The sequence below is a fragment of the Coenobita brevimanus genome, chromosome 51 (genome assembly GCF_032717465.1).
Source record: "Coenobita brevimanus isolate Jiangsu-jjx chromosome 51, ASM3271746v2, whole genome shotgun sequence".
NCBI lineage: Eukaryota > Metazoa > Arthropoda > Malacostraca > Decapoda > Coenobitidae > Coenobita > Coenobita brevimanus.
The window spans coordinates 36,877,004-36,899,363 of NC_137004.1; the positions used below are offsets into that span (position 1 = coordinate 36,877,004).

At 42.4% G+C, this 22,360-nt stretch overlaps 1 protein-coding gene across 8 annotated transcripts in view; it reads right to left on the reverse strand.

The window, feature by feature from the left end:
* Positions 1-22,360, reverse strand: part of CaMKII (Calcium/calmodulin-dependent protein kinase II) — a 491,893-nt gene that overhangs the window by 299,056 nt on the left and 170,477 nt on the right. For all 8 annotated transcript variants that reach the window (XM_080272799.1, XM_080272794.1, XM_080272798.1 and 5 more), the window contains exon 2: positions 5,356-5,450. In XM_080272799.1, the coding sequence (XP_080128925.1) occupies positions 5,356-5,450 (95 nt within the window). The remainder of the gene's footprint in view (positions 1-5,355; positions 5,451-22,360) is intronic.

The following is a 22,360-nucleotide window of genomic DNA, read 5'->3' on the forward strand; positions in this document are numbered from 1 at the left end:
GTCGCTTTTTCCTGCTTCTGCATACTTCCCACACAGTTTTGAGTAGTGCTAAAAGGGTGGTGATGATGATGATGATGATGATGATGATGATGATGATGATGATGATGATGATGATAACTGCGTGGTGCTGGCGATGAGGATGATTATATTTACTCATTCTCAGACAAGTCAAGAAATATCACCTCTCTCTCTCTCTCTCTCTCTCTCTCTCTCTCTCTCTCTCTCTCACACACACACACACACTCACAAATGCCACCGTTTCCTGTGTCTCAGTTTTTACAGTTCACCAAAATCAACACAAATGTAAATCTACAAGTATGAGAGAGAGAGAGAGAGAGAGAGAGAGAGAGAGAGAGAGAGAGAGAGAGAGAGAGAGAGAGAGAGGCTGCCAGACCACACAAATATCCGTAATAATAGGTGAACTGAACCATCATCCTCTTTGATCTATTCCAAAAGAGGAAAAAATGATCCCCCAAAAAGAAAAGGCATATTTTTATTTATATTTGTGGATTATTAATTTATTTATAAGCTCACTCATCCACTCACTCATTCCTTTATTCATTCTTTTTCTCGCCCACTCGCTTTCTCGTTTATTCACTCCTTCTCACCCTCATCGCTCACACACACACACACACACACACACACACACACACACACACACACACACACACACACACTCACTAACACCCTTATTCAACCAGTCACTCATTCACTCATGTTCATTCACACACTCTCATTCACCTACACTCACTCACTTTCCTACACTCTCATACTCCCACACTCACTCATTCACTCACACATACGCACTCAATCACCCACTTCTTCACTCACTCACCCATTCAGGCCTCAAATTAAACATCAATATCCGTTTTGCATGAGAGCATAGTTGCAGAAGGCCTTTAATGGTGCAATTAAGTGGTGCAAATTAAGATGTGTGGCATAAAGGTGATGGAGGAGCTGGTGGTGATATTAATATGATGGTGTTAAGCTGGTTAATTTATGCTTGAAGGCTCCTATGGCTCACTCAGATAAATAAAGTTGTCTGTTGGAGTAGACTGTTAGAGATATCCCGAGCATGAGAGGGTTGATGATGGCAGTATTTAAGTTCTCATGCCCCTATGCTCACTCTCAATTCAATAAAATCGTCTGGTGATACAAGAACTGAGTGCTGGAGTTGGCCTTACCATGAAAGGGTTAGTGGTATTAGGTGACGTCAAAAGAGTGATGGTGACACAGGAGAGGATGATGTGCAAGAGTGTGATGGTGATAGAGAGGATAGTGTGCAAAACCTGTACCGCCAACTTTGCCACCCCCCACCCACGACTCCCCTCCATCGACACCCCCACCCCTTCCGCGCCGCCGACAGGAAGTGATCAAAGGACAGCCAATTAGGTCCCTGTAACGAGCCAGGAAGACCCTCACTCTCGCCCAGGACTCACACTTCACGCTGTTACCATTACCTCTACCAGTACTACCATCACCATTACCATTCTCACTACCACTGCTGCCATTAAAAACATCATTAACACATAACCATCCACCACTAATACTATCATCACCACTGCCATTATCACCAATACCATCACCATTACCTCCACCAATACCACCAGTTACTAGTACCGTTACTCATGTGATCACTACAATTACTTCCATACCATTACCATTATAATTATCATGATCATTACCTTTAGTACCATGACCAATACCATTACTTCCATTACCATTTATATTATCACTACCACTTCCTCAATAACCACTACCATTACCACCATGACCATTACCATATCACTGCCATTATTACTATCATCATTACCATTTTCACTACCACTACTATGATCACTACTACCATTATCACTATTACTGCCAATCTGAGTCCTACCACTACCATATTCCCACTACCATTAACGCCATGACTATTACCGTTACTGCTATCACCACTACCATTACCATCATCATTACTGTTACTACCATGACTTCTACCAGTACCTCCATAACCATACCATTACTAAACGCATCTCCAGAACGTGAATGAACCTCTCTCTGTAACTACAATAAACCTTTACTGCTCAATTAAACCTCTCTCTCTCTCTCTCTCTCTCTCTCTCTCTCTCTCTCTCTCTCTCTCTCTCTCTCTCTCTGTAATTAAACTCCACTGCTTTACTGCCTTGTTACCTAGAGTGGGGCCAAACTAGGCAAACATGGGCTCCAATAAACTTCAAGGTAATTGTGGGCAGAGAGGGTGGGGCGGCAACCAGTAGCAGGGTAATGGTGGGGAGAGAGAGAGAGAGAGAGAGAGAGAGAGAGAGAGTCTAATCCCCACCTACTTGACTCTCTAATGCATTCTGACTCTATAATTAATCACTCAACTGCATTGTTACCTGACTACCTGATTGGCTTGTAATTATCCACCTAACTGATTTACTAACTATGGGAACTGACTCACTAATCTGACATCTGGTATTAGCCAAAAATTTACCTCTCTCTCTCTCTCTCTCTCTCTCTCTCTCCAGCAATATCTTTATACCTCATTAGGAGAGTAGTCCTGGGCTAATCTACTCAGTGTTATTATTATTATTATTGCTACTACTACTACTACTACTACTATTACTACTACAGTTATTGTTGTTGTTATTATTATTATTATTATTATTATTATTATTATTATTATCTTTTTTCAGTATGTCATTATCATATTTATTAATTTCTCTATCTGTATTTATTTCTTACCACCTTTTTTTATCATTAATAAATTTGCACTAAATGGCTTCCCCAGGTTCTGAATACATGAAAATTAAGAACAGACGTCTTTCTGTTTGGTGGTGGGTACAGACGCTTTTTCTCTCTCTCTCTCTCTCTCTCTCTCTCTCTCTCTCTCTCTCTCTCTCTCTCATAATCTATTCAAACAAATACCAGTCGATTCCATTTAGTACACATTGCTTCATAGGTACCAGGGAGAGTGTAGATGAAATATAGAAAATAAATCGCCACAGAAGAAGTGCTAAAAAGGCCCCCTGTACGAATTTTCCCAAGCCAACTAGAATACGGCTCAATATCAGCAGAGACCTGGGTCCGCATCTCCTATCTCCCCTTACCATAACTCATTAACCCAAGGACGTAGCTCTGATATTCTTGGCAACTTCAGGAGAGTTCTCAGCTGTAGTGTATATAAATCCCTTCACCAACAGGGAGCCCTCCAAACTTGAATTAAATCGCCAAGGAGCAGCAAGACGCAAGAGGAAAGCACGTCATCAAATTCAAGGGGTTAAGCTGCTTTGCAGATTCCTTGTATTTATATTTATCGTCATTCCTACAGCTACCGAGGACCTCCCGATGCATCAGAGTTAATATATACGATGAAATACTGAGAACAAAATGATCTGTAATACGAGTTGTTTGTTATGGATGCTTGAATAGCTTTTAAATTTGCTAGGATCCTTTATAAATTCTTCTCCTGGTTCAGGTTTAAACATTATGACACAGATTAATTAATTGGTTTTAAGAAACGACATTTTCCTCGAGGTTTTTTCCCTTATTTTCCGGTATAATTTTAAAGGCATTAGGCGTGCGTCGTATCCCCTTATTAACAAAAAATGGATAATATATGACTGGAGAAGACTGATGTGTAATATCCTAGTGACTAATAATATCCCAGTGACTTATATTATCCCAGTAACCAGTAATATACCAGCAGTTATTAATATCCCAATAACTGATATCCCAGTACCTGATAATATCCGACTTATCCCAGTATTATCGTAGTAATTATTCCCAGGACTATCTGCCTGTCATACGCAAGGGACTGAACCAGCGATAGCATCTGCCTCGATCCACTCTGTCTCTCATACGTAAATAATTCTCTCTCTCTCTCTCTCTCTCTCTCTCTCTCTCTCTCTCTCTCAACCCCGTTCAACCAAAGGACGTCATGGATCCTTTATTCTTGCTGCAGCCTAGACGATTTTACTCAGCTAAGGGAAGCGTCCTAGCAGAGAAGTGAATGACGGCCACAACTAACCCCTGCAGCTCCCCAAAAGTCACTCCTAATCTGAAAAAAATCGTCTGGAGGAAGCAGGAATAAAAATACAACAGTAGGAAGAATCAAAAAGTATGGCGGTAGTGAAGATGAATTAGTCAGGGAGGAGTCAGGATAAATACAGGAAGGAATAAGCGTTGTGAAAGTGTGTAACTTGGGAAATAAAAAAGGGAGAGTTAGGTAGAAAAAGTTATGGGACGAAAGTTCACTACGCTTGCCATCACATGCCTACTCTCTCTCTCTCTCTCTCCCCCTCTCTCTGGTGTGAGTACAAAGGTGGCTTGCGCATCTGTGTAACTGTGTAATCACGCAACGTTCTCTCTCTCTCTCTCTCTCTCTCTCTCTCTCACACACACACACACACACACACACACACACACACAAACACACACACACACACACACACACACACACACACACACACACACACCACAGCAAATGAGACTCAAACATTACCTCGCTTTCATTTCGCCTTGCTCTAATTAGTGGCAGCCGAGTTATGAGCGTGCCAGTAATGAGGTGGTAAAGGAACTTCTCTATCCCAGCACCCGTGAGAGAGAGAGAGAGAGAGAGAGAGAGAGAGAGAATGTGCTTAGGTGAGTGTGCGTGTAAGTTCTAAGTGTTCATGTCTTATTTAAGTAGTTCTTGCATATTTCATACATACTTATGTGTATCTGTATGAGTGTGCGCATGTCTGTGTGGAACTGACACATGCTAGTGCTTAATGTATCATAAATGGCTCTGTGTGTGTGTGTGTGTGTGTGTGTGTGTGTGTGTGTGTGTGTGTGTGTGTGTGTGTGTGTGTGTGTGTGTGTGTGTGTGTGTGTGTGTGTGTGTGTGTGTGTGTGTGTGTGTGTGTGTGTGTGTGTGTGTGTGTGTGTGTGTGTGTGTGTGTGTGTGTGTGTGTGTGTGTGTGTGTGTGTGTGTGTGTGTGTGTGTGTGTGTGTGTGTGTGTGTGTGTGTGTGTGTGTGTGTGTGTGTGTGTGTGTGTGTGTGTGTGTGTGTGTGTGTGTGTGTGTGCTTCATAATTTTGTGAAGACCTAAACGCACTGCAATTTATCGCTATCCATTCAAATGATCCCAACCCACAACTCGACCAAACCCACACCAATTCATCACATTACATGCTAGCCCAACAAATCCCACCCATCCTAACCAAGAACAGGCCACAAGCTAGTCCAATATATTCGAACCAGTCCAGTACAAACCAACCCATCCCAACCCAACAAAACCCACCCATCCAAACCCTACATCGTCCACAATCTCACTAACCCAACCCAACCCAAGACAGCCGACAATTAAGCCACCACGTGGAAGAAACTTACCTCGTGCTGAGAGCTTCTTAGTGTTGATTATTTTAGCGGCAAACTCCAATCCGGTCGTCTTCTGCACACATCGCCGCACCACAGAGAAGGCACCTCTGCAAATAAGGAAATGCAAAATTAGGTAATTTCTTGGCAAGTTAGAAATGACAAGAACAAAATCTGGTTAGGCTTAGGAGAGAAAATATTTTCAGAGTTGGACTGATGGCGCATGAAGGCAAAAACACTTAAAATTGCATAGATGTACAGTTGTGCTAGGAAGTGATGTCACTAACTCCATTTTTAGTGGATTTTCTGACATCACTTAATAGTGCCAATGCACAAGTCACCGCGTATAAGAAAAACAAAAGAATAATGCAAACTCTTTCAACACAAGGCAACACAATAATACATGAACTATATCGTATAAAACACACACACACACACACACACACACACACACACACAATATATATATATATATATATATATATATATATATATATATATATATATATATATATATATATATATATATATATATATATATATATATCGGTATATAATCAGAAAACTGAGTAAACTTTTAATTCTTTTGTTTTTGTGAAATAATTAAATTACTTCAGTCTAGTGAATTCCAATTTTAAATCATCGGTAGGAAGCCCGATCAATCGTAGTGCATATAACCAGTAGAACTTGATGGAATCATAAAACAATTTATAACACAGGTTTAAAAACTGACTTTCATTAAACTCTTCCGCAAATGAAAATATTCTAAATAACAGCACAGAATTGCAAAGAAGTATAAAAATTAGTTTACAAGGCTAGAGGCAGTTGGATTAAAAACTTTTCTGCACTGCACAGGAAAGGTCTGCAACATTCTCCAAGGTCCACTCCGAGTTGCATAAAACCACACTGAGGCGGAATTTGCAATGGGTTTTCAAGGCCACATGAATAAGTAAAGAGTGGGCGGAACACAAAGGGGCGGCCACTGATGCAGCTCTGAGGGTGATCAATATATTCTTATACCGTAAACCCACTTATACCGGCCAGTGGAGGCAGCTGGTGGCATCGTTCCATTGCAGATACTGGTATGTATACAAGATTCTTCAGGCATAAGGCATAACGTTATTTGATATGGTATGAATTTTAAATTTTTAGTCGTGACGTTACATCGCTCAGACTGGTGCTATCGTCAACTGCAGTCGATATCAGGTTCGTAATCGTAGCCAAAGAGTTAAAACAGTGGAATGCGGGTTCCTGATGACAAGGTCGAAATATCTGCTTTAGTAGGGAAAAGAAATTGTAGGTTTAAGCACCTTCACTACCAGAGGTCTCTCGCTGAGATAAATAAAATTGTCTTTATCAAGGTGCTGCAACACAGAGTGGTCCATAATGCTCACAACAACACTCAGGGTAGTCCAGCCCTTAGTCCCTACAATTCTGATGAGGTAACACAAGAATGGATGATGGATGGAAGGGTAAACCACAATAAATTATATGTATTCAACGTGCCCAAGTTGTAAATGCAGACTGTATCTAATGTTTCCATACTGAGAGAACTTAAGTAAACCAAGCAAAATCGTCTGCAACAAATTACAACAGAAATAATCATCAATTCACTGAAGGCTTCAAACAGCTTTCGCTGCTCTTCCAAAAAATACCAACGATGTGTCCTAAAACCACTCTCAATAATTCCAGCTTATACTTCGTGAAATAGCACATCATGAAAGAGTGAATACAAGTGTGAGGTAGTGAATATCTGTGAGGATGTGCGATGAAGAGAGCAAGAGTGCGATGAGAATGAGAGGAGGTGTAAGTGTGAAGGAGTGTAAGAGGGTGTAAAGGAGAGGTTAAAAAAATGAAAGTGAGAGGGTGCATAAGTAAGCTCTGAGGCAAGTAGCAGCAGTGAGAGAGAGAGAGAGAGAGAGAGAGAGTGTGTGTGTGTGTGTGTGTGTGTGTGTGTGTGTGTGTGTGTGTGTGTGTGTGTGTGTGTGTGTGTGTGTGTGTGTGTGTGTGTGTGTGTGTGTGTGTGTGTGTGTGTGTGTGTGTGTGTGTGTGTGTGTGTGTGTGTGTGTGTGTGTGTGTGTGTGTGTGTGTGTGTGTGTGTGTGTGTGTGTGTGTGTGTGTGTGTGTGTGTGTGTGTGTGTGTGTGTGTGTGTGTGTGTGTGTGTGTGTGTGTGTGTGTGTGTGTGTGTGTGTGTGTGTGTGTGTGTGTGTGTGTGTGTGTGTGTGTGTGTGTGTGTGTGTGTGTGTGTGTGTGTGTGTGTGTGTGTGTGTGTGTGTGTGTGTGTGTGTGTGTGTGTGTGTGTGTGTGTGTGTGTGTGTGTGTGTGTGTGTGTGTGTGTGTGTGTGTGTGTGTGTGTGTGTGTGTGTGTGTGTGTGTGTGTGTGTGTGTGTGTGTGTGTGTGTGTGTGTGTGTGTGTGTGTGTGTGTGTGTGTGTGTGTGTGTGTGTGTGTGTGTGTGTGTGTGTGTGTGTGTGTGTGTGTGTGTGTGTGTGTGTGTGTGTGTGTGTGTGTGTGTGTGTGTGAGAGAGAGAGAGAGAGAGAGAGAGAGAGAGAGAGAGAGAGAGAGAGGGTGAGGAGTGTATCGAGCGAGGCAGAGTCAATGCCAACTAGTTACTTTATGAATAATACAGGATGGGTACTGCTTACACCGCTCAGGAATACGTTACCACCTCTCTCTCTCTCTCTCTCTCTCTCTCTCTCTCTCTCTCTCTCAGTAAAGCATTACTTCACTCTTTAAAACACACATTCTCTTTCACACTGTAGTATTTGTCCTCACACATGCACATTCTCTCTCTCTCTCTCTCTCTCTCTCTCTCTCATTGAGCCACAGGTCCACAAAACATAAAGTGCAAGACCTGGAGAACAGCCGTGGATCTACTTGTGCGATAAACTATTTAATTCATACAAAGGTCAGGCGGCCCAGAATAGCCGGGCACCTGTGAAGAGAGAGAGAGAGAGAGAGAGAGAGAGAGAGAGAGAAAGCAGCACAGGATCGTGCTGCACTATTATTTTCTTCTTTACTTCGACTTAAAAAAAAGTATCTATTAATTAGTAGTAAAAAGAATATTAGAAAGGTATTTATAATCTTCTTGAGTCAGCAGGGAGAAGGATGAGATGGATTAGTGTTTTAGGAATGTGATGTATTTTTTTTTTTAACTTTAATATTCAATAAAGTAAATTATTTGTAGGTAACAGGAAAGTAGCAACATCAGGAGAGAAATTAAATGTAATCTTTTTGACTTAGCAGGAAGGAAACAAAATAGGAGAGAAATATAACGCAAGAACTTGATTTACGAACACTTTGGCGACCTCAAAATAGGAAAGGAAGCCTCACAAACCCAGGGCGAGGTTGCTAAGCCAGAAGACAACCAGCTGCTGCCACAACCACTACCACAGCAACTTCCACAACCACAATAACTACCACAACCACTAGAACTACAGCAAAAACAACCACCTTCGTCACTAGCACAACCACGGCCATATAACTACAATAACTACCACCACTGCCACAACCACCACCACCACCACCACTACATCAATCACACAAACATCTATACCCCACCACCAGCACAATTTCTCTCATCACCACCCGTATACTGGAACTGGAACTGTGGTTAATGATCGATATATTGTACACACACACACACACACACACACACACACACACACACACACACACACACACACACACACACGAGCTCTCAGAAACAAAGCTGAGAGCTAAATATTACACACAGAAACAATGCTGAGAGGCAAAAATCACACACACACGCACACACACACACACACGCTCTCTCTCTCTCTCTCTCTCTCTCTCTCTCTCTCACGTGACCCCCTCAATAATCCACGCCTCTAAGCCACGTACCCACTTGAATCATCCCCAAATTTGCTCCCACAGAAACTAAACCACCACAGTTGATGGCCTTTTATATTTCATGGTCTTCTGGTTTTTAGGAGTAAGTTCGGATCCCTAAGAGGCGATTGAAGTTTTTTTTTTTCCGTTACGTTTTCATTAGCAACCATTACCACTTCACTCCAATAATGTGTTCCTTTTTTCATTTTGTTTTTTCTGCCCTATTACTCGTCCAACTAGAGGGGTTGACCTGAGCTTTCATTAATTCGTTCAGTATGAGAGATTTTTCCTAAGCTGAATAGGTAAGGGGAATGCGAGTTTGACAGAGGTCATCGTACTGAAGGGATGACGTTATTTGTTTCTCCTTGGCCCTACCAGACTATCTTCTTCAGGTCTAGGGAGTCGTCTCGTAAACAGAGGGTTAATGACGGCTATTTCTAACCTATCCAGTCCGAGAAGCCTATCCTGAGGTGAATAAAATCGCCTGGAGACAGTAAGAGTACAGTCAGCCGTATGTAATCTGCCAGAAGAGGTTACCCGGTACGTGTTTTAGATCAGGTTAATCTAGTCTCGTATCCCTGCACCTTCCATGAAACCATTTTGGCATGACTTATACACAACGTTAGAATTTTTATTATACTCTCACTGCGTAGTCTCTACCCTTACTGCATTACGGAACCCTGAAGTTTGCAGACACTTTACTATATTACTAATTCATCTGCCTCCCATTCAACCCACTTCCCCTGCCAGAGTAACCAATGATAGGGGAGAGGAGGGGGTAGGAGGCAAGGTGACATTCGGCTAATAACGTGCCCATTCTATCTCCTCCTGATCATTTCCTCCCCCCCCCCCACCATCTCACGGCCTAAGTCGGCCCCCTTCCGTCTTTGCTCTTTCCCCTGCCGAATAGCCAAAGAATGATGGAGGGGGAGGGGGCAAGAAGGGAAAGTAAAGTGAATAACGCAGTAACAGAGTACACCCTCCACCCTCCCTTTCCTTGTCAGTTACCCCAACCCAGCTTCCTACCTCAGTTAAGTCTCTTCCTCCCTCCCTTCCTCTCTCCTTTCCCTTTCAGAGTAGCTGGAGGGGTGGAGGGAGGAGGAAGATGCGAAGTAGGGCTAATCCCCTCCCCCACCCTCAGTGTCACTTCCCCTCCCCAAACTACCTTCCTCCCTTCCCCCTTCCCACCCTGTCAGCCCCTCTCATGCCCCCTCAGAGTAGCCAGGGGGGGGGCAGGGGGTTGAGAGGTAGGGGTGAAGGAGCGGGTGAAACAAAGGAAGGGGGGTGGGTGTCAACAACAAAGGTTAGCCGGTGACACGGTAATGAGGGGCTGTGGTAGTGGGGGGGGGGGGGGAAGCGTTAGTACGGATGAAGGAGAGGGAAAGAGTGAAGGAAGGGGTGAGAAAAAGTACCTGGAGAAGAAGGAATAAGGAATGTCGACGTTAGGGTTGGTGGGAAGATAAGTGAGAGAGGGGTGGAGGCGGGAATGACAGGAGGGGGAGGTGACTACTTATTAATTTATTCATTTATTTTATTAAAAAAGCCATGTGTCAAGTCCCAAAAATGAGGCCAGGAAATTACCATTGTCCTGGTGGTATGACAATGATAAACTAACTTCATATTATGTAAACCATACTATTATGTCGGAAACTCGGTGGCTCAGTAACAAAGCACTGCATCCCGTCAATCCTGAGTCTTGGTTCGATTGCACTCGTTGTGGACATATAACTTGTCAGTAATATGTAACAGAAAGATGAGCATTCGACATCTTAATTGTCAAAGGTCTCTCCTAATTTAAATAATCTATGTCCATACGAAAATTAAACCATAAAAGATCTATGCAAATAGTATTTCCCAAATTATGGAATTTCGACTGGTCGTGGCAATAAATTACTAAGAAAAATATTGCTCATTGAATCACAAGCTAGTGTGATAAACTTGTCTGATCGTCTCGAAGGGAGCTCATATTTCACCGCCCTCTCTTCCCTCTAACCCGCCTTCCTCTCCCTTTCCAAACCCTCTCTTCCTCCTCCCCCATCTCCCTATCTTCCTTCCTCCACCCTCCTCCACCCTACTTTCCTTCCTACACTCCCTCCACCCTCTTCCTACACCCCCTCCACCCTCACTCCTATGCCCCCTTCGGCCTCCCCCTCGCTCCAACCCCTATCCTCCTCCCTCCCGCCCCTTGCCCTATCCTCCATCCTCACCCCTCCGTCCCACGCACCTCCTCCCGTCGTTGGCCTGGTATAGTTTATGAGGGTAATGCAATGTGGTGAGTCTTGGGGTTGTGTTCTCGTGGACTTCGGAGGCCCCTGATACCTGTTCCTTACTGTTTGTTTGTTTTATGGAAGGTCAGTATCTTCCTTTGTCAAATTTATGCAAAACTTAATGGATATTTATAGACTGGCAAATATATATTATATTATATTATATTATATCATATATATATATATATATATATATATATATATATATATATATATATATATATATATATATGAGAGAGAGAGAGAGAGAGAGAGAGAGAGAGAGAGATTATTTAAAAGTATATTAAATGGTAACATAAAACCTAAATACTTCCAGCATTTTACGCAAAATTATGTCGATATGAAAAATCATATAACCTACAGGCTAGTTCGAAAGGGTAATATGGCCCGTACACCTGCTCTGCCGTGTGGTTATTTGGCACGTTATTTCAGTATTCATAACATGGAAGAGAATACTGAAGGGCAATATCTCAAACTAATATTTTCCTGGTAGCGTGGTATATGCTCATGCAAAAGGTAGAAAACCTAGACCATGTTCGTGTAAAAGAATTATAGTAACTATCTATCTGTCTATATCCAGAAGCCATAATCACGTATGGCGTGGTCGTTTGACTGAATTGTTTTACGGGGAGGGACACTAACCCTCCGCCAGCCCACTTGCTGACACATTAGGGACCACGTATGTCTTGGCTATATGGTTACCACCCAGCTTTGTAAAATGTTTCCTGGCTTACAGGAAACCATTTGGTTTGTCACTCAATGCAAAGCCACCTGAAAAGGAAGGAGGAGTAAAAAAAGGTGACAAAAAAGGTGGAAGAAATAGGAAGAGAAGAGGGTTAACACGGAAAAAGAATGATAAAGGTGAAGGAAGAAGTAGGCAGCACTACATCCACTCACTGATGTAGTGCTGTCTACTTCTTCCTTTACCTTTATCATTCATTTTCTGTGACAGCCCTCTTCTCTTCCTATTTCTTCCATCTTTCCTGTCACTTTTTACCCTCCACCTGACGATGTCAGAGGAGGGTATTGTTATCACTGGGATCAACAATAATAGATGGCGTAGAAATTTCCTTTCTGGAACAGAACTAAGAAAGTATTCACTACAAAGTCATGACATACCACTTAGTTATGTGTTTTTTAGGGAACTGGTGCCTTTCAATAGATCTTACGTATTTTTTTTCCTTTAATGAAAAGAAAAAACTCAGAGATTTCAATGCGACCTACACTAGGAATCTGAAGGGCCCATTATATTTTTATATTAAAACTTTGCAACTATTACACTTAGGAAGCAGAAATTGTACATGATAAATGATTACATGAATATCTGATTATGAATAAAGTTTCATGACTGAACCTATTATGAAATTATAAAAAATGGCTGCCTAAAAAGAAAAAAAAAAGCGCGAGTCATAATTTCATCAGATCTACTCATAACTTCATTATTACCTTGGATAAACTACTGAAATTATAAGTCTTACTGTCTCTGTGTAATACGGGGAGGGGGGGGGAGGCGTTATGAGCTTGGTTAGGTGTGCAAGGAGGTGGGAGTGTGTGCTTGCTCAGATGGAGTTTTGCAACAGCGTAGCATTGCCAATGTTTCTTATTCATCTTTCCTCTTCAGGTGGCTTTACATTGAGTGACAAGCCAAATGGTTTCCTGTAAGCCTGGAAACCATTAACAACGCTGGGTGGTAACCGTATAACCAACACATACTTCTTCCCTAATGTGTCAACAAGTGATGTTAGTGGAGGGTTAGTGTCCCTCCCCGTAAAATAACTAACTTAAAGTCAACCTGTCACCCCTAACGGGATTATGGCATCTGGCTATAGACAGATAGATGGTTAATATAATCCTTTTACACTAATATGGTCTAGTTTTTCGACCTTTTGCATGAGCATATATCACGTATCCCAATGGCAAAATCAGACAATACTGCGGCTCTACGTTCTTTCCATAACACTTCTTCGTGACTGGTACCATATTAGGTGTTAATCTACTGGTACAACACAGCATTCAAGATGGGAAGATGGCAGTTTCATGCCAGGTCAGAGTAAAATAAGTAAGATACAACCGGAATCGATTTTGTAACGATATGTATAAGACACACACGACTAGTGACCCATTCATTTGCACGATTCCTCAGATATTATTCACCCTTCCTCCAGACAATATTATTCAGCTCTGGGTGAGACTTTTCTAACTGGGAGGATTAGGAATAACCTGCATTACCTTCCTCTCAACGTGGCTCCTCTTCTAATTTAAATAAGAACAATTGGCAGTAGCAAATGAAGTTCCAAAGTTGTCATCTTAGTGAAGGCAATAAGGAATGAAAATGTCAAATAGATCGCTGAAGAAGAGGTGTCAGGGAGCCTCGTCACCCCTTTCAGTGCAGACTTCAGTAATATGGGCATGAATAATACGGGAATCAGTAGTATGGGCATCAGTAATACGGACATCAGTAGCTAATTCTGGTCTCAGCAATACGGACGCCAGTAATACGGGTCTCAGTAATAAGGGCACAGCTGAGGGACCTCCTTCCTACCGCCATCAAACCATCCTGGACTATAAAAATTTCCTCCGACCTCCCTTTCCTTCCACGTTTAATTTCTTCCCCTCTTTTTATATCCTCCTGCTTTTTCATTCTTTATTTAGTTACGGTTTCTTAGCATCTTCTCTTCATATAGTTTATCTTTATCTTTATTTTAACTATCCAGTCGTAATTTAGCAGTTTTGGTCGTCTCATTCCTGCTATTTTTTATTTTCTTTGTTTATTACTATTTTTTCTTCTCCGGACATCGTTTAACCATCTTTATTTTGTAATTCATTCATAGATAATCATTCATAATTTTCTCGCCATCAAATAATCCCGAAAATAACAAAATAATTCTCGCCCATACCTTCCTTACAATCTCAGTTTCATTTCTTTTCTTGTCTTCTTCCCCCTTCATTCAAAATTCTTCATTCGTCTTTTTTATGTCATCAAAAAATCACGACCCATAAAAACTTCGTTGTCCTCCTGCTTCCTTCATCTATCAGTTTCTTTTTTTCTTTTTATATTCTTTTTTTCTTCAGACGGTTTTTCATTCATTTATATTTTAGTTTCTCGTTCGTTCCTTAGCATCCATCTTATGCCACAAATTACAATCTTGATTTTGTATAGATAAAAAAATGTTCGTGTGTCCATTCTCTCCTCTATTCTTTTTTTTTTCTTTTTGTTTATCTTCGCTCCTAACCTTTTTCATTATTATTATTGTTATTATTATTATTATTATTATTATTATTATTATTATTATTATTATTGTTATTATTATTATTATTATTGTTATTATTATTATTATTGAATCAGCTTTGTTTGATTATGGATTCGAAGTGTAGTTCATTACCCATCTTCTTTCCGATATCAAACCATCATAATCCGTAATTATATCCTATTTTCACCGCTTCTTTCCTCTCCTACTTACTTTTCTTTCTGCATATAAATTCTTTTCTCCAGACACTTCTCTCCCATTTCATTTAATTTTGCATTCATAGATTAGCACAGTTTGCAGCCATTTCTTACCGCCATCAAACCATTCCAATCCACACACACCAAAAGCTGGTTCATTTCTTTCTTTCCTATAATTTCTTGACTCGTGTGTCTCTCCCAGCCTTATATTCTTTCTCCTATATCATCTCTAATCCTTCTCTCTCCGAAGCTCATATTTCTCCATCTTCATTATTTCTCATAGTTATTACCTCCATTACCGAAGGCGAAGGATCTTATAGTTTCACCCCCTATCTTTTTGTTTGTCTGTCAGTCTCTCTTCTCACCAGGATACGAAAATATTCACTGGCAGACTAAGATGGAAATTTGTGTGGATGTTCCTGTTACCCCCAAAGCTGAAACTGTTAAGCTTAAGTGTATATATGGCAATGTATTCGAACCCAATGATGTTCTCAGTAGATCGAGAATTCAAGGTGCCCGAGGATGACCTACGAAATGTGGAGACTGGTTTCCGAAGAGTTTCTTTTAAAACCGTAGTCTCGATTGCCTGGGAAATCTCGTAATGCCTTTTCCACAACGACTTACTCTCAGCATAAAATTATGTCGACATTAAGGAGACATAAATAACATACAAGGAAATTCTATAATGTAAAATGGAAAACAATGCAAGGAAAGAGGTACTACGGAAGGATACCAAAGATAATAAGGTATGCAAGGAATTCTTCACACATCCTGCATGAATCCCCTAGTGCAAAAGGGATATGTGTTCTTTTGAGTACCCACCTAGTTTATTCATTCACCGTTCTCAGTCCCTGTCCTGCAACTCCCTCTCAATTAATTTACATTTCCCCTGCTTTCACTTCTTTCCTGGTTACTCTTCCTGTAACCCCACGTTTCTCTCTCTCTCTCTCTCTCTCTCTCTCTCTCTCTCTCTCATCAACAGCCACAATACTCTCTCCTGCATCTCTTCCCTCACTGTTATTCACTCACAACTCAAGTACCCTCTCCCATTGTTCACTCTCCTTCTAAAAACATTTCTCCTTCCAGCTCTTCTTCCCCTTCCTCCTCATTCAATTATTCATTCCCACATTCACCAGGGAGGCCACAAGGAACGCTCGAGGAAAGACATAAATGCGAGTATGTTTTTTTTTGTGTTGGGTCCTTTATTCGACACTAAAGTTGGGTTTCAGAGCCGTCCTCCCGTCCCTTCATTCACCCTCCTTTTCTACCCCTCTCTTTTTTCTCTCCGCCCTCCTTTTCCCCACTCCTTCGTCCTCCCTTTGCTCCCATCCCCCTCCCTCTGTCTTCTCCATCTACTCCCCCTTTTCTCCCCACTTCCTCCTCCTCGTATCTCGCTTCCCTCTCAACACTTCTCTCCCTGCTCTCTAGTCTTCTCTTCCTCACCTTTTCTTCCAGCCTCTTTCCTTCTCAGCACTTCGCTCAAACCTCTCCTTCGTTTCTTTTTCCTTTCCTTCCTTCTCTCGGCCTCTATTTCCCTCATTCTCTCGCACCATTTCTCCATCACTACTCTTTCTCTCTTCTTTTCCTTCCTTAACTTAATCTTCCTCCCTTCTCTTTCACCACTTCTTACTCCTTCCTCTTTTCCTTTTTCTCTTCCGTCATTTCCTTCTTACCACTTCTCTCCTTTTTTTTTCTTCTCTCAATCCACTTCCCTTTCTCTCTTCTCTTCACCACTTCCCCCATCTCGTCCCTCGTCTCGCTTACCTCCCTCTTCATCTCACTCCTTCTCTCCCTTCTCTCCACTACTTCCCCTACTATTCTTACCTTCCCTCCCTTCTCCACTATCTTCTTTCTTCTTCTTCTCTCTCCCTCCCACCCAGTAACTGGTCGCTCTACACACCCAGGCACCCGACACGCCCAGGTACTCGACACACCTAAGCACTCGACACACCAAATCACCTGACACACCCAGGCACCCGACACACCCAGGCACTCGACACACCCAGGCACTCGACACACCCAGGCACCCGACACACCCAGGCACCCGACACACCCAGGCACTCGACACACCCAGGCACCCGACACACCCAGGCACCCGACACACCCAGGCACTCGACACACCCAGGCACTCGACACACCCAGGCACTCGACACACCCAGGCACTCGACACACCCAGGCACCCGACACACCCAGGCACCCGACACACCCAGGCACTCGACACACCCAGGCACCCAGCACACCCAGGCACCCAGCACACCAAATCACCTAACACATCCAGGCACCTGACACATCCAGGCACCCGACACACCCAGGCACCCAACACACCCAGGTACCCGACAGTGCCGACACACCTATGCAGCCAACACGCCCAGACACTTGACACATCCAGGCATCCAACACCAATCTTGCCCTCAACCATTTTAGACTAAGGACGTCTCTATTATTCTATTTTTTCAGGATGCCATACGATTATAATCGATTTACGAGAGAATCGTACTGAAGGGGTTAACTTTGAGATGCAATAGCTGGTCATCAGATGAAATACAAATGACATTCATTCCTTCACAAAGATGACGTCATTTTAGCCACACCACTATATCCATCTTTGGAAAACATCTGGTACTGGGGGTTGAGACTCAAGGTACGGTAAAGATGCTCCAAGCCCTATCCCACACCTTTACACCTGATTGGAAAGATGATTGCAAGGACAAATGCTACAGCTCATTATCCAATGTGACGTTAATACTGCCTTGTATTTCATATCTGTATACCATGCTGGCATTTAAATGAAAACGTATGGCATGCATAACATACATGAGATTATTAAGGTTAACATGTATGATAAGCTGCTATAGTCTTTTATGTATATCGGTAAGTCCAATGAACTTCATTTTGCATACTGTGTTAAAATTTGTTAAAAAGAAAATATAATGCTGCAAATAACATGCAAGAGACTATCATGGTGTAACAAAACAACGATTCAGTATCAAGCAAGCTTCCCCTCCTATAAAGTTTAAAAGTTGAAAAGATAGTACAAGTGACTAACAAGATGCAAGATGCACAATAAATCGCTAATGAGAAGGTGCTAGGGAGACTCTAAAATCCCGGGACACCAACCAAGCATCAAATGAACTACAGGCAACTCCGAACACACAAAACACAGCATCACAAGAGCTCTAAAATACTGTAACATCCTCCATTTGTAAAGTGAGTAAAGAAGTGGTATTAGCAGCCGCGGGACAGCTTTAGAGTAGGCACTAGAGGTTCCCCGGTAGGTTTTCCTTATTGCAGTCTGTTTGTGTTTATTTGGCGGAACTGGGGAAGAGGAAAAGGGTGGGAAAATAAGGTAAAGATGATACAAAGTGGGGATGCAATGAAGGGAAAGAAACAAGGCGGAGAGGCAAGGTGGGAAAGCAATGTGGCGTAGCAATGCAAAATGAGGAAGAAATCCAAGAGGGAGAAGCAATGTGAGGAAGTAAGCAAGGTGAGGAAAGAAAGGTGCAAGACGAGAAAGGAAAGCAAGGTGAGGAAGAAACAAGGTGAGGAACAGTACCAAGGTGAGGAAGGAAGGTTAGGTGAGGTAGGGAAGAGTCCAAGGGGAGCACATATCAACTTTAAGACGCTGGCCCGTGTGTGCTTTCATCCCGGCTTCCCCCCGTCGCGGATTGGCCCGAGTGGCTCCAGAGGGGACGCCGCCCCCCTAAATCCTCTTACTGGACAGACGCTCCCCATCCCAGTATTAATCCCTGTATTAATCCCACACGGGGCCCCTTCATCAATGGGACGCTCTATCTGTCTCTGTCTCCCTCTCAATAACAGGGTCTTCTCCTTAAGTTATCTCTCAGTAAAGTGACATAGCATCTCTCTCTCTCTCTCTCTCTCTCTCAACGCCGCCCTGCCACCATAACACCCTTAAGGTCTCTTTCCATCTGGACACTAATTCGAGTCAGCAGATTCCCCAACGCCCAATACACCTCCCTCCTTACTACCCCCTCGCCATCCCCTCCCTCTCCCACTCCCCTTCCCCCTCTCCTCAACCCATCCCCTCCCCCTACCCTCCCTCAGACGTACACGAGTTAATGGACCTGCACTGTGTATGGCTTAACCTCTACGTGCACTAACACACACACACACACACACACACACACACACACACACACACACACACACACACACACACACACACACACACACAAGAACTGACATAACCACATCCATTTCCCAGAGCACACACACACACACCACATATTCCCGTCCTCCTTACCAACAAGCCAAACACAAGCGTGAACTTTGCAAAAACGCTTAGGGCAACGTTGTGGTGTGTGTGTGTGTGTGTGTGTGTGTGTGTGTGTGTGTGTGTGTGTGTGTGTGTGTGTGTGTGTGTGTGTGTGTGTGTGTGTGTGTGTGTGTGTGTGTGTGTGTGTGTGTGTGTGTGTGTGTGTGTGTGTGTGTGTTTGCTGTGTTGTGTTTGGTCTACCTTTATTAGAGCTGTTTGTCACGGGAGAAAGGAGGTGGGGAGCTGTGGTTGTGGTGGTGGTGTGGGAAACCGCCCCTGCCCTCTCTCTCTCTCTCTCTCTCTCTCTCATGGATAATCTCGACAAATGGGTCTCCAGGCCTTTCTGTCCCTACTAATGGACGAGCCCTACTCCCCAGAAGCACCATCCTACCCCATTTTTGCTGGACATTCCAATAATAGTTCAAATAATTTTGTACCTCAACTTTTTCCTGTTTCTGGCTTCCAATTAGCCCAATTTCTGAGCTGTGTACTAATGATAATGATGATGAATATTGATGATGATGACAATAGTGATGATTGTGAGAATACTGAAATAGTATTGACGATGATGATGATGATGATGATGATGATGATGATGATGAAATAGTACTGGTGATGATGATTATGACGATAATGATGATGGTGAGCATATTGAAATAGTATTGATGATGATGATGATGATGATGATGATATGTGCTGAAAATAGAACTGATGATGATGATGATGATGATGATGATGATGATGATGACAATGAAAATAGTACTGAAGATGGTGAAGATGTTGACAATGATGATGATGATGATGATGATGATGATGATGATGATGATGAGGATGAGGATGATAGTGGTGGTGATGATGATGCAGACGAATGGCATTATGGTCAGCTAAATAGCATGAAATTACATAGCTTTCTTTTTCTGATCCTTTTCAAGATGTGACAAATATGATATTAAAAAATGATTTTTGATATAATATGCTACAACAAGTTCAGGTTGTATAAAAGGAACGATAGACTAATTCACACACACACACACACACACACACACACACACACACACACACACACACGTCGCAACAAAATAGGTGATGCCGGAGGAAGAGGTCTGTTCAACATGCACATACAAATAATACATACATAAACACACACATGCAGGTACATGTATACATACATTTACACACACTACCATACCGGCAGCACAGTCATAAAGGGGAAGGGAGAGCAGACTAGTCCCTTGACGCACATGCATATACAAGCACACATTCATACGCAATGTTCATGCATACATACACGTACACACATATATACAATAATACACACACTAGAATATAGCATATAAAGGTGAAGTGATATATATATATATATATATATATATATATATATATATATATATATATATATATATATATATATATATATATATATATATATTCTGCACACTTACAGAACAAAGCCAACATATAAAAGGGAAGGGGAATTGATTGTATACTAGCGCACACACACATAGATACACACATGCAAGTACACACATACGTATACACATACACAGACTACACTTACTGGAACACATGCGGTAGACAGCCAGCACACGAAGAGAAAGGAAGAACAGGCTGTATAGTAGCAAAGACACATGCACACATACACTTTCTCACACACATGCACATACATACATACATACATGCACACACAAGCTAACACATAAAGCGTAAGGGGAAGCTGAGTGGACCCCTGATATCTAGTGTGTTCAGCTGAGGGTAAAATTAGCAGACAGGGTGAGCAGTACACACACACACACACACACACACACACACACACACACACACACACACACACACACACACACACACACACACACACACACACACTCAGGTAATTCGACACATATACAAAGAAAAAAGTCACAAAAACACCCACATTCCTCCCAAAATACACGCATACATAACTCCACTATTTCCGCACGCGTGCGCACACACACACACACACACACACACACACACACACACACACACACACACACACACACACACACACACACACACACACCTCATCGCTCCCCTCCCGGCTCGGAGACAGAAAAGAAAACATTAGCCACGAAAGTTTGCCTAAAATCCATCGAACAATTTTTTTACAGGAATTATTCACACAAACATTCGCAGCGAAGTTAAAACCATTAATTTTTTCACTCCGCCCAGCCAACGAGAAGTCCTTTTGATGTCAGGCGAGGATGATACTTCAATTCTGATGGCTGGACTTCAACACAAATAGGAGGCTTAATGTTAAAGTTAGTCCCTGTCAATCAGAAGGATGGAAGGCATGAGAGACAGAGAGACAGACAGGCAGACAAAAACAGACGGATAGACGGACGAACAGACAGAGACGGATATACAGACATACAGGACAGACAGACAAAATGATATAGAGAGAAGAAACTAACAGAAAGATACCTCATGCAAACAGACAGAGAGTCCAATTCCACAAGCATTCAGTAAACTCTTGGCAACACGTCAATTTTTGGCAGTGTTGCGACGTGGCTCCTCCGGCGATGTGGACGGTAGTTTAGCCAGGGTGGAGCTGATACGGCGCCGGCAATACTCCTTTATGTACGGCAATTATACACACGCTACTGGGGAACTTACACGCACTCACGAACACATGCGATGACTGACACACACACACACACACACACACACACACACACACACACAAAGACCAAATATACAAACACTTACACGCACACAAGCGCCTAGGCACTAATTTGCAGAAGATATATGCGCATGCTCCCTCACACACACGCACACACACACAAAGGATAATTACCAAGCAATGTCCATAATTAACAGTGGTAACACCCAGATATTATCAACTCTTCATTATACTAAAGCTTTCCTACGTTATAAAGAATCATCTGGAAGAGGGAAGAATAAGTAAAGAAAATCCTGCACTGAACCGAAATGGTTAACTGAGATTCTTTTTTACAACTCCGTCAAAACCAACTGTCTTCCCTAAACTAAAATTATCTGGAGATAGCAAGAATGAAGAGAATGATGGGGAGGGACGCCTTCATGTGGAGGCACCGATATATCCGGCCGGTACAACTGCCCGGTTATACAAACGCCGCTCGACTCTTTCCCCTATACCCAAAAAAGTGGATGGTGGACTGTGGCAGCTGGGCGAATTTAAC